Source organism: Buteo buteo, chromosome 5, assembly GCF_964188355.1.
Source record: "Buteo buteo chromosome 5, bButBut1.hap1.1, whole genome shotgun sequence".
NCBI lineage: Eukaryota > Metazoa > Chordata > Aves > Accipitriformes > Accipitridae > Buteo > Buteo buteo.
In genome coordinates, this window is record NC_134175.1 from 19,709,091 (window position 1) to 19,720,760 (window position 11,670).

General features: G+C 46.0%; 1 protein-coding gene across 2 annotated transcripts; it reads left to right on the forward strand.

Annotated features, from left to right (window-relative positions):
• The first annotated feature begins 578 nt into the window (after positions 1-578).
• Positions 579-11,066, forward strand: NABP1 (nucleic acid binding protein 1). 2 transcript variants are annotated; one of them, XM_075028020.1, is made up of 6 exons: positions 579-841; positions 970-1,108; positions 4,308-4,379; positions 5,818-5,890; positions 6,151-6,217; positions 7,801-11,066. In XM_075028020.1, the coding sequence occupies exons 1-6, from the start codon at positions 751-753 to the stop codon at positions 7,986-7,988; spliced, it is 630 nt and encodes a 209-aa protein (XP_074884121.1). In that variant the 5' UTR covers positions 579-750; the 3' UTR covers positions 7,989-11,066. The 2 variants fall into 2 exon arrangements, with proteins under 2 accessions (XP_074884121.1, XP_074884122.1); XM_075028021.1 differs by having other exon boundaries at positions 6,157-6,217.
• The last annotated feature ends 604 nt before the right edge of the window (positions 11,067-11,670 follow it).

The window sequence follows — 11,670 nt, forward strand, 5'->3', positions numbered from 1 at the left end:
CAAAATCAGACTTCCCCTGAAAAACAACAAAACCTCCCCTCGCCGCCATCCCAAGGGACGCATCCTTCTCCTAAATGTGTACTGCTTTTCCTCAGTGAAGGAGGCCGGAACCGCTGGGATATCGCCCTCCCAAGAAATCTCTACGACGAGACCCCTCTCGGTGTTACAAGGGGGCCTTAAAATGGCGCGGAAAGGAGGCGAATCGCTTCCTCACTCCCCTCTGCCCCTCCGGAGCCAAGTAACTGGGCGAGTGACTGAGCGGGCCGAGCCAGGGCAGCCGCAGAGGAAGGCTCGGCCCTGCCGGGCTGGGCTGGGCGGCGCCTCGGCGAGGAGAAGATGGCCGCGGCGCGGGCCAATCAGCTCGCGGCGCCGGCTCGCGCCCGCCTGTTGCCCAGTCCCGGCGCTCCGCGTGCCCCGGACGGTTCCATTCGGTAGCGCCCCCCCCCCCGCCCGGCGCCGGGGTTGGACCCGGCCGGTTGGTATAAAGCGGAGCGCGGCGCACATGTGCTCCTCAGTGCCGGCGGGAGCGGGAGGGAGCGCGGGGCTGCGCGGGTGGTGTCGGGCGGGAGAGGGGGCGGTGGGGGTCGGGCGTGCCGCACAGTCACCGCGCAGCCCCTCGGTGCTCGTGTCCCCGTCCCCTGTGAGGGTTGCCGGCGCACCCCTGGCCGGCCCTGCGCTGCCGCCGCTGCTCCCCCGCGGGATGCGGGCTCGGCCCGCCCCGCCAGCCCTGCCCCCCGCGCCGGCCGCAGCATGAGCGCGGCGAGCGATACGTACCTCCTCATAAAAGACATAAAACCCGGACTGAAAAACTTAAATGTCATCTTTATTGTGCTGGAGATCGGTAAGTGGCGTCCGGCACGCCCCACCCCCGGGCCGCCCACGCGTGTCACGCGTGGTGGTGGTGGGGGCGGGCTGGCGGGGCCGTGCCCCCCCCCCCCGGTCCCCCCTGAGCCACGCTTCTCCCCGCAGGGCGAGTCACCAAGACGAAGGACGGTCACGAGGTGAGGTCCTGCAAAGTGGCGGACAAGACGGGCAGCATCACCATCTCCGTGTGGGACGAGATCGGCGGCCTCATCCAGCCGGGGGACATCATCCGCCTGACCAAAGGGTGCGTATGGGGCCGGGGCCGGGCCCGCCGCCCCCGCTCCGCTCCCCGGCCCGGCCGAGCGCTGCCGGGCAGCGCCGGGTCGGGGGGAGCCCTTTGTCACCGGGGCGAAGGTGCCGCGTTGTGGTCGGGCTCGGCCGCCCGTCGAGAGGCACGGATGACACAGCTTGGCCCCCTGTGGACTGGCTCGCCCTTACGGAGGCAGCACCCTGAGGTCACTTGCCAAATTAAAACGGCGCTTTCCACCCCAGAACATGCCCAGCATGAGCATACAAACCCGCGGATGGTTAGGAAGGGCTTGTATTTTTAATGAGGAGGTGGCGTTTGGGAGACCTGGCTTGGCTTTAAAAAGAGCTCCTTAGGAAAAGAGTTCTTTTTGGGGTGGGAGGGAAAGGCAACAGTCAGTCCTGGTCTGTAAATCAAGCAGGGAAGTCAAAAGGATGTTCTTATTTTTACAGCCAATTCTTTACTCCAGCAGTCAGCTCCTTAATGAAAGGAGGGAATGATTAACATCTCTCATGCAGAAAAGTTGCTTTTCATTGCAGTGGGTTTAACAGAAATGACAGGCAGAGGAGGAGGGGCTTTCCAAATTCACTATAAAAATTCATACTAGGGCTACACTGTAGAGCATGTTAGTTTGGTTAGGTGCAGTTCATTTATCTGAGGGAGCTGGCTTAATTTAAAAAAAAAAACAAAACCAAACCAACTTATGTTTATTATCTGTGAGAGAGAATACTAGTTTCAATTTGAAAATCCTTTTCCATGTCACTTAAATTGTCAGCAGCAAAGTGATAGTCCCTTTCATCTGAGTTCTTCATACCAGTTAGGTTACACTTAGAAATCCATTACACTGATCCTTTGGCCTACAGCACTCCAGGAGATGGTGGAACTACAGCGTGTGTAAGGTCCTTTTAATTGGCTTTTATTGAAAAGTACGTAAAAGGTTACTCAGTGGAGCTGCTAACCAAGCGGCTCTTAAGTTGTTCATCTGAGTGCAATTCTTGGTTTTGGAGCGAAATTGGATGACCCTTGCCACCAAAACTACAGCTGCTTCCTCCTATGCAAATGTCCTTTTACACGAAATGGGCTGACTCCTCAGCAGAGGTGGTTCTGGGGAAGCCTGCTTGCGTGGAGAGCATGTGGAGCGCTGGGGCGCTGAGGTGGGTGGGACTAAACCAGAGCTCTGGGTCAGCACAAAGCCCTCTGCGTAGATGACATTGAAACAAATTAATAGCGATACTGTTCAGCACTGGTAACAGTACTCTGCTCTGTGACTGGCTTACTGTAGCTGCTCTGGTGTTTCAGTGCACCAAATGGGAGGGTCGTTGCATCCCTTCATGTCAAAAAGTGAGTTTGGCTTGTATGAATTAAATTTATGAGCTGACTTTGCTATTCCTGGTGGGTGGCTAAGTCATGCCTTCATTTACATGAATTGCATGCTCACTTAAGGCTGCATAGCGAGTGAAATGGCAAAAGCTAAATACATTCTCGTTTGGCTCTCATATTAAGAAAAATGCCCTCATGCTGGCATACAAGGTTCTCCAAACACAATTTTATACCTGGCTCAAATAGGATTAATTCGAGTGTGTGATGTTGCCACTGCAAGGCAGGTAAATTTCAGCTCTGTAGGCTAATCTGACTTTTCAGTGCAGGATGCTCACTGTTACAAGTGGAAAAGCTTAGCCAGGCCCCATGTGTAAACATGTCTTTTTTTTTTCTACTGAATTTCAAGCTGTAGACGAATTCCTCTGCAAAAGCAGACACTGTTGCTGATTTTTGTCATTGGCTGATTAACCTGTTTACAGAAAGTTGTTGCAGTTAATATTTCTAAATTTGAAGTTAGTTCTGGAGTTCAGTGCTTTATGGCCAGCTCTTTCTGAGACAAAAACAAATGCTTGCATACGTGGAATAACTTTGTGCTTGGAGGTTATTAGTCCCATGATTTGCTGGTCTTGTCCCATTAAATGTATGTTTGACTTATATTTATTATTTGGTAGCTCTTTTCCTTTGTGCTGTGCCACAAGACTGTACAACTAACTGTTTATTAAAGGTTGAGCATAGAGTGAATCTTTAAAGTGAAAGGTAGCATTATGGAGTGAAGAGCATTAGTCCTGCCTCTGCATGGAAAACTCCCAAGCCAGGCATTGTAACTGTGGATACTATGCTTTGCTGCTTGTGCTGAAGTACAGAGAAGGTTATCGTTGCATTGGCATTATGGTCCTGTTCTGCTGCCCTGACTCCTCCCTGGTGCCTGTGTTCAAGGCCCTGTGTGCAGTCCGATGGTTCCCAGTCTCAGCAGATAAGGCAAAGGGCAAGAGGAAGGTTTGTTACTTATGTTACAGAGATACAACCGGAGCATGAGGAAGTGGTGACTTGTCCGGATTATCTGTGACTCGTGAGAGTGCAATTGCTGGGGCTCCATATCCCTTTGCTAGAATACACCCATATTCCTGTTAACTCCCTTGTGCTGCACTTGAATTTCTGGTCTGTATTTTCATTATTTTCTTCACATACGCGATGCCCCTCACCGAGAGGAACAATTATACAGAAAGTTCTGCATAACTCATTCCAGTGCTTGAAGTCAAGTGCCACTATAAAGACTAGAGTGCACTCATGCTGTCTTGTATGTGAATGTTACCGCAATCACAAAATTATTTCATTGCATTTCTATACATCACTTGGAACATGATGGTCAAACTTGTGCCTTTAAAAAAAAAAAAAATCTGGTAAGGACCTATACTAAAAAAGTAAGCACTTTCTACTACACACATTCAGTAGCAGTGTCTATATTCTCCAGTGAACAAAGGTAATTCTTCCTGGCTTCTGCTGAAAGCAGAACTGAGAGTTGTCAGTGGATGGTAACACAGATACTGTTTTTGGCAAGATGCCTTTCCTCTGCAGGAACAGTCATAAGGGCTGCTCCAGCCACGGAAAGAGCATCCAATCTCAAAATAATTAGTTGGTTTCCTGTCATTGCCAAAGGAGTCAGCTGAGCTTCCAGTACCTTTTGCTAGAATTAAAACATGGGGATCTGTAACATTTCAGTGTGGTGAAGTTGGGATCCCTGGGAATTTTTTCAGTCCATTCATGCTGAGGTGTAATACTTACTAACTCTTGGAGGATACCATGTTTCTACTTTCTTGGTCAACAGTGGTATTTCTCATTCAGTAAGAGAGACTGCTTTGCTTCTTTCTTTGGCCAGGTATGCATCTCTGTGGAAAGGATGCCTGACACTTTACACAGGACGAGGAGGCGAGCTGCATAAAATTGGGGAGTAAGTATTGCGTGTTTATACTTGTGGCGTAATGTCCTCTTCTCAGCTGAGCATCATGGTAAGTATAAGATGTGGTGGCTCTTAGTAAATGGAAGCTAGGGCAGCAAAAGTGTGTTGATTGGCCATGGATAGGCACAGTACAGGCAACTGTGATGTGAGTTTCCCCATGCTGTTGCAGTAATGAACTCCGACCCTCTCTGGATTCTAGGTACATTGAGGAAAGTCAGCCTCTGTCATTGGCACAGGGCTGGCATTTACGTAGAGAGAGGAAGTGTATAAATGACAAGGGACTTAATCTGCATTGCTTACCTAGGCCTCAGCTTGATTAACCACTTTATTTTGGTGGAAGCCTTGCGTGTGTCATGCTTGAGAGACAGGCAGTGCAAAGAAGGAAGACAAAGGTAACTCCAGTGAATCATATCTAAACAGAAGCAAACCTCATTAAAACTTCTTTAAACTGCCCACAAACTGAGGTGGCGACTCCTGACTAAGAACAAACAGGGGTAGCATATTTGACAAGCAACAGGAAAACCAGCAACATTTTCTAACCAGAGTAGTGCTTCCGCTGTTGCACAAAGTGCCATGGGAGGCCTTGTAGTCATCAGGGAAGTGGGACTGTGGGGTAGGCACCTCTCTTCTCAGAAGGTTCAAAAATGCCCAGTGCTCAGCTGGATTTTGTAAGGGATGGTCTGCAGATCTTCTTTGGTGTAAAGTCGTCACCTCAGAAGTGTCATCCAGTGGGCTTACTCTCCATCAGGCTGGAGTGAGGTGAGTCCTCATCTGGGTTGTGCCTGCCAGCAAGAGGTGGGAACTCCACTGCTGCTTAACCACTCCAAGCTGCATAATGACAGAAATCTTTCTTCCCCTCTGCCATAATTTCCATATGGTGAGTTGGTGGGCCTGTTCCTCCATAGTCCCCTTGAGTGGAAAAAGGATGCTTTGAATTTCATTCCCTGTTTTGGACTCCTCTGCATTATTATGTTAATGGGGCAGTCCATAGCATGGGAGTGTGTGGGAGTGTAGTTTTCCCCCTAGAGATCTAATGCAGTCACAGTCTGGGAGCAGGCTGGGTGACTCTGCCTCAGGTGACCTTGTGAGTGGGTGCTGGACAAGATTGTGCAGCTGGGAGAGAGGTGAAGGGAGCCCTTTCATCACCTTTTGTTTTCTTTAGGCCATTTTACCTCCTAGAGTAAAGGTGTACTTGCCTCTGCTTGACTGAAACACCCTCACCAGGAAGATGTGACAGCTTTACCACAAGACTATAAAGGGATTAAAGAGCTTTTTAGTACCTATGGATACTGTCTGAACAGTGGGGTCTGGATAAGTTGTTTCTAGGTGATGGGATATGTCAAGAACATATGCTCTTTGAGATGTGGAGTTGAGAACTCTGTTAAAAAAATGGCTTTAGAACTTCCTGATAATCCTAATTTCTCCCCAGGTTCTGCATGGTATACTCAGAAGTGCCAAACTTCAGTGAGCCCAACTTGGAACACGTCGGGCAGAACAAACTGGTATGTTAAATTCGTCTGAGGCTTCTGGCATAAAGTGCTCTTTGTTCTGAATACTTCACACTAGGCTGTGATCAGATGTGACTTCTGGAAAAATGGACTTGAAGTGATATATAGATGAAAATGAGCCAATAATTGGAGTAGCAGATAAATTCCATGTGGAGCCACTATAAGAACACAGGAAAAAAATCAGCCCCTTTCTGTAAAATGTGAAATTTCTTTTTCTGATCAATGTCTTTTTTTTTTCTTACATTTCTCTGAAGGCACAGGGTGAACAGAATAATAGTTCTGCATCAAGTAATATGGGTTCTTGTACTTTCGGGCCACTGGGTAAGTTTTTTCATTTTGTGGAAGTGAAAGGATGAGAAGCACTTAATGGGAATAAAAAGAAATTCATCTTGCTAAGTGTCCTCCACTCTGGGGCAAAAGTGTACTATGCTCTAAAAAGTGTTTTAGGCTGGGGCCTGAACCTGCAAGCACAAAAGCATAAATGTTTCCTGAATAATGGTTTCAGGATTTGTTCCCTAGAAGAGGAAGAGATCAGAATATCCAAGGTGCCTGTAACATGTAAAGGGACTTGCTTGATCCTAAATTGTTTTGGTGCTTTAAAAGAGTTTTTTGCAGCATGTGAAATTCTGGATTTTTTTAAACTGCCTGAGGCCTTTAGCTTTAAAAATTACTTACTTTAATCTTGCCAGTCACCATGGCTTTCCCGCCAGGTTAGCTCCCCAAATCAGAAGTGGTAATCTGAATTCCAGTATTTGACCTGGCCAGATCATTTTGTGATGTATTTAAACATCGAAGCTTAAATAAGAAAATGCTTCAGGGACTTGAGTAAGTGTAAGCTGAGAGGGATCCTTAGTTATGGCCTGCCTACATGATGCCCAGACTCAGTACCTGGGTGTTGTATAGCTAAGCCCTGCTGGTGGATGATAACAAACTGATTCCATAACTTGCTGTTAAAAACCTCTGTGTCACTTCAGTTCAGTGACTGTCTGCTTCCTCTTTAGCAACATGATTTTAATTTCTCTTATTTTACTTGTCTTGAGAGCCCTTTCTGTTCCCTTGAAAATGAATTATTCTGAGCAAAGAAGGGAAGTGCTTTCAGGCCAGTCTCATCAGTGCCAGGGTGAGGCGAGTAGGCTTTCAGCCCAATTAGTGTGTAGGTACTTCCTTGGTGTCCCTATTTTGGGTGGTGGACAGCTGTTTTCACTGAGCTTGTGTGTATCTTCTGAAACTTCTTTTTTTCTATTCCTGCTTCTTGTGTGGTCTCTAAATGCAATGATTTCCTTTTGTCTCTTCCTCTTCTCCCCATGCTTCCTGTCATCATTCTGCCTTTTCAGCTCTGTCCCTCCTCCTGCCAGCAAAACATGAGCAGTGATGCTTATGAGGCTCAAGTTCATGAGAACTTGGTGCTAGCCGAATTGCTTCTGTGGCTGGACTTCACAAGGCAGCTTTCTACTTCTGTGTGCCTGGTAGTGGGGAATGATGCAAGGAGCTTTATGTAGCCTGCTTTTCTCTTGCTGGTTTCTCCTTGACTTCTGCTGCCCTGCTGTCTCTGGAATGTCTTGGTGTGTGACCTACAAGCCAGTGCATGTTTCTGAAAGCACCAGTCTAGTTTCATGAGGCTCCAGTCTCTCTCCTGGGCGTGCAGCTCTGAATCAGCATGCAACTCTGTGACCCTTCTTGCTTTAGTTGAGAGAGGGGTGCTAGGGATGGAGGGGAAGTAGTTTGGGAGGAGGAAAAAGGTAATCTGTGTTTTGGGGTCTTGCAGTGCCAGAGGGGCTTTTCCTTCTGGTGCTCGGGGTTTGCTGGTTGCTGCAAACTCTGTGCGTTTCCTGTTGCTAAATTTATGTAAGGGAGCAGTGATTTCAGTGCATGGAACTTGTGATAACCTTTTTTTGTCTTTTTAGGAAATGGTTTACAAACTGGACCTGAATCAAGTGGATTTCCATTTACATATAATCATGGCCACACTTATGCAGGTAGTGGGAGAGGCAATGGACGAGGACCTGTAAATCCAGCACCAGCTAATAGCGTTCAGCCTTTTCTCCCTGCTGTCAGTAATGGGAGGGACCCACGCAGAGCCTTTAAAAGATGACTATGCCAAATGTGGTTGTACAGCTTGCTTAAACTCTACACTCTACTTGAACACTTATTGCACTTTTATTTATAGTTAACTGTGAACCAGTTTGTCCTTTGTTGTTGTTTTTTTACCTTTTGGTCTATGGAGCAAACTTGATGTGATCTATTTCTTGTTTTGCTTAGGGAAGCACAGTGAGTCTTCCCCATACATTAAGGGGTAGGGGGAGAAGGTGGATCTAAGAAAGTAAGGGTAACGGGTTGAAGAATCTCAATTAAACTCGGTACCCTTTGCAAAATGGAAGAAAATTTCAGTTACATCTATGTATTTTTCTGTTTCTGTTGGTCAGCCGTATAGCCTTAAAAGGTCTATTATGTCCTGTGCGTGCATATGTTGAATTCCATTAGGGTTAATGGGAGTTCTTCATATTGGAAGAGAAATGAAGGGGAAGAGCAAAGATGCTCTAGTGAACTAGGTGTCCTTGGAATGAATATAGCTTGTGAAAGCAATAAGTATAAGGAAATGGTGGTGCCAGCACCTAGTGGTGTCTCCTGAATCAGAGAATGGATAACTCAGATGAAAATTGAAGACACAGTGAGTGTCCTGAAGCTTGACTTCTGATTCGAAAAAGGTGTACACTACTTAAAAATTCTCCATGAACACCATTATCACTGTCACGGAAAGTGACACTGATTTTTTTGCTTTGGTTAGAAGCTTGGATATTCATTCTTGCTTTGTGTGAAATAGGAGAGGAGGATCTAAATTCAGACAGTATCAGGGAATATGCTGTTTGTAGCCACTCCTTGTGTAAAAGCCCAAGGTTACTTTGCAGGAGTCTGAATTTCCAGGAAAGAACTGTTTTCAAATGCTGCATTACCCACCTCTTCAGTGAGGCTGCCTGCTTCTCCTTCCTTCATTCACTTTTCCAAATGAATTATGTATTAGATGAAGCTGTATGTGTGGATTGCAGAGGTACTAGCCAAGCACACAGCTGCTCTTCTGATGCTGTTAAGCTGCTAAGCTTTCGTTCCTCTGTTTTATATGAAATACAAATTATCCCTGAAAGAACTTAACCCCGCAACCACCATCTTCTGGGGGAAAATAGCTGTGGTTTTATTTCTGAGATCACAAATGCCTTGACTCTAGATAGAAGTCCAGTGCCATATTTCAGATCAGGTTCAAAAACAACGTGGAAGCTGAGGTGTCATACTGGATTCATCTGTTTAACTCTTCTTATAGCTGACCTCTCAAATAAAAAATTGCACTAACCATTTCAAAAACAGATCTAACTTTCTTTCTGTCAAGCCATAAAGACTTCATGACAAAAGGCTATTTCTGAATTGTGAGTTGTCTCTGTGGTTGTTCATGTTAACTGAATCTACTACGTCACTAATGTTTGCAAGTTATTTACATTTAATACTTCTGCTTTTGGTACTCCATCGTAATGATTTGTTGAAAATTACTTCTAAATGGCAAAAGTTCCTTGCTTAGTCTGAAATACTGAACTTTCTTTTAAATGGAAGCAGCAGCAACAACAAACTTGTGAAGGGAGGTTTAGAGACCTGTGTGCCTGGATACCTGATGGCTCTTTGCCTCTGGTCTGGTAAAATGCTATCCTGATAACCTGCTTCCAAGTGGAACTAGCAAAACTTGTCTTGGACACAAGAGAGTGGCATGCGTCATGAGATCACCCACTGGTGCTGTTATGGAGGAACAGTGCTAATTGGTGAACCAGGAAGCATGCAATGACTTCTGGGGAAGTGGTGTAAGGAGGTGATGTGTAACTCAGGGACTTTAAATTGCTTACTTATTTAAATAAGTCATGTTTAGTCTAAATGCATGGACAACTGCTTATGCAGTGTTGCGTTAAGACATCCGATATGCTTGTGAGAAGGAAGCCAAGAGGACTTCTAAACCTCTGAAATGTGAATGACATATTCCAGAGGTAAATGAGATGTAAGTATGGTGAGAGCTGTGCTTTCCAGTAGTAGCTGTAAAGGTAGCAAATGAACAGTGCAAGTGATGGTGGCATGGTGGGGACTTCATACTCATTGGGGTATCTCCACCATGGATCTCAAATCCTGGTGGTCTTCACTACAGCATGAAGAAAGTTGAAATGGGGCGGAACTGCGTGTTAGTGTGTGCTGAGGTGCCTGATGTTCGTAGCTCTACGCATCTGAGCTTTTATTAAGCTAATAAACAGAATACTTGTTCACAAATTCCAAATAAAAAGTGAGATGATTACTGCTGATATGTGGCATAAAGATTAAAATCTTGCTGTCAAGTGGATGACTGATTTGCAGTTGGGAGGAAAAAAGCAAGAGGCTGGTCTTCATGTTCTCAAGGTTAGTAGCATTCCTGCCTCCCTGTTTCTTAATGTGAAACTATTTTGGTTTATTAATAAATTTTTACTTCTTTGCAGGGGAAATCTGTGCCCTGAAAAGTCGCATGGACTTAAAGTAAATATAATCATAGTAATTTTTCAAGGTCTTCTGATCTTCCAGTGAACCTAAGACAAAGTTGCTTCCCTCAGAGGTATCAGTGTCAAGATAGTTCTCAGCTTGCAGAGGAATTTGGGAGCCTGCCTTACATCTGTTTGGATCATACCACCTTGGTGTACGGAGAGACAGAGAGATACGCCTTTCTCTATGTAGACAAGCAGTTGTCATGAATTACTCTACAAGGCAATTCATAGGTGCCTAGTGGTTAGGTCGTTAGGTAGTCTCTTTACAGATGCCTTCCCAAGATATTAAAGTTAAGGCTGCAGTTAGGGTAGTCTCATTCTAGATAATACAGATCGCTAAAGGAAAAAACTCTGGAAGGTGTTCACGTGTCCAGACACAAACTTCACAGTGCTGAAGTGCAACTGAGTAGTCCTGATACACTTCAGTCACAAGACACCCAGCTCTCATCATCCCACAACAGCTCGTCTCCTCTCGCCCGCCCCAACAAAAGGGCTGATGGCAGACTGCAGCAATGTGGCAGTGGAGAGAGTTTTGCTGTTATGCCTGCTGTAGTCCTCTGTGTGTTCCTTCTGTCCGTGCTCAGCATGCATCTTTTTGCCTTAATCCCAGAAGTGGAAAAGCAGTCCTGTAATGTGAAATACTGTCCTAACCTTGGGTGTGTGGTGGAGTCATGCGCTCCATTTCCACAGTGAAAATGGGAAGGTGCTGTAAGAACAAATAGAAATGCTGCACCAAGGCATGGGATACATACTCTGCCTTCACAACTCATTTAATTAGCTTTGGCCTTAACTTAAAACTGGCAGGTTGCAGTCCTGTGCATTCCAATAATGCTGCTCTTCAGCATCATACAAATTCCAGTAAGGGTATCTGCAGCTAGTGCTGCTTGTGCAAAGCTGCTACAGGCAGTATGAAACATCTTCTCTACACAAGTGCAGTCTCTGTGCAGATGACACCCTTGGCACCATTGCAGAGATGTCAGCCGTGTTCTGTTAGCGTGTGCGTTTCTCTGGGCACGGGAGCGTTTATTAGACAAATGCAGTTTCCTGTAGCCCATTGCGGCCTTGTGTTTTTCATAGATGTTATTGCTTGTGTTTTGCTAACGACCTGGCTGTGCTATGGTTACCCTCTGCAACTCGTGTCCATACCCCCAAAACAAAGGATCCTTTCCTGTTCTATAAGGCAGTTTTCATCAGCAGCTCCCCAAGTGCTTTGTTAGGACTAGGAATTGGTAAAAG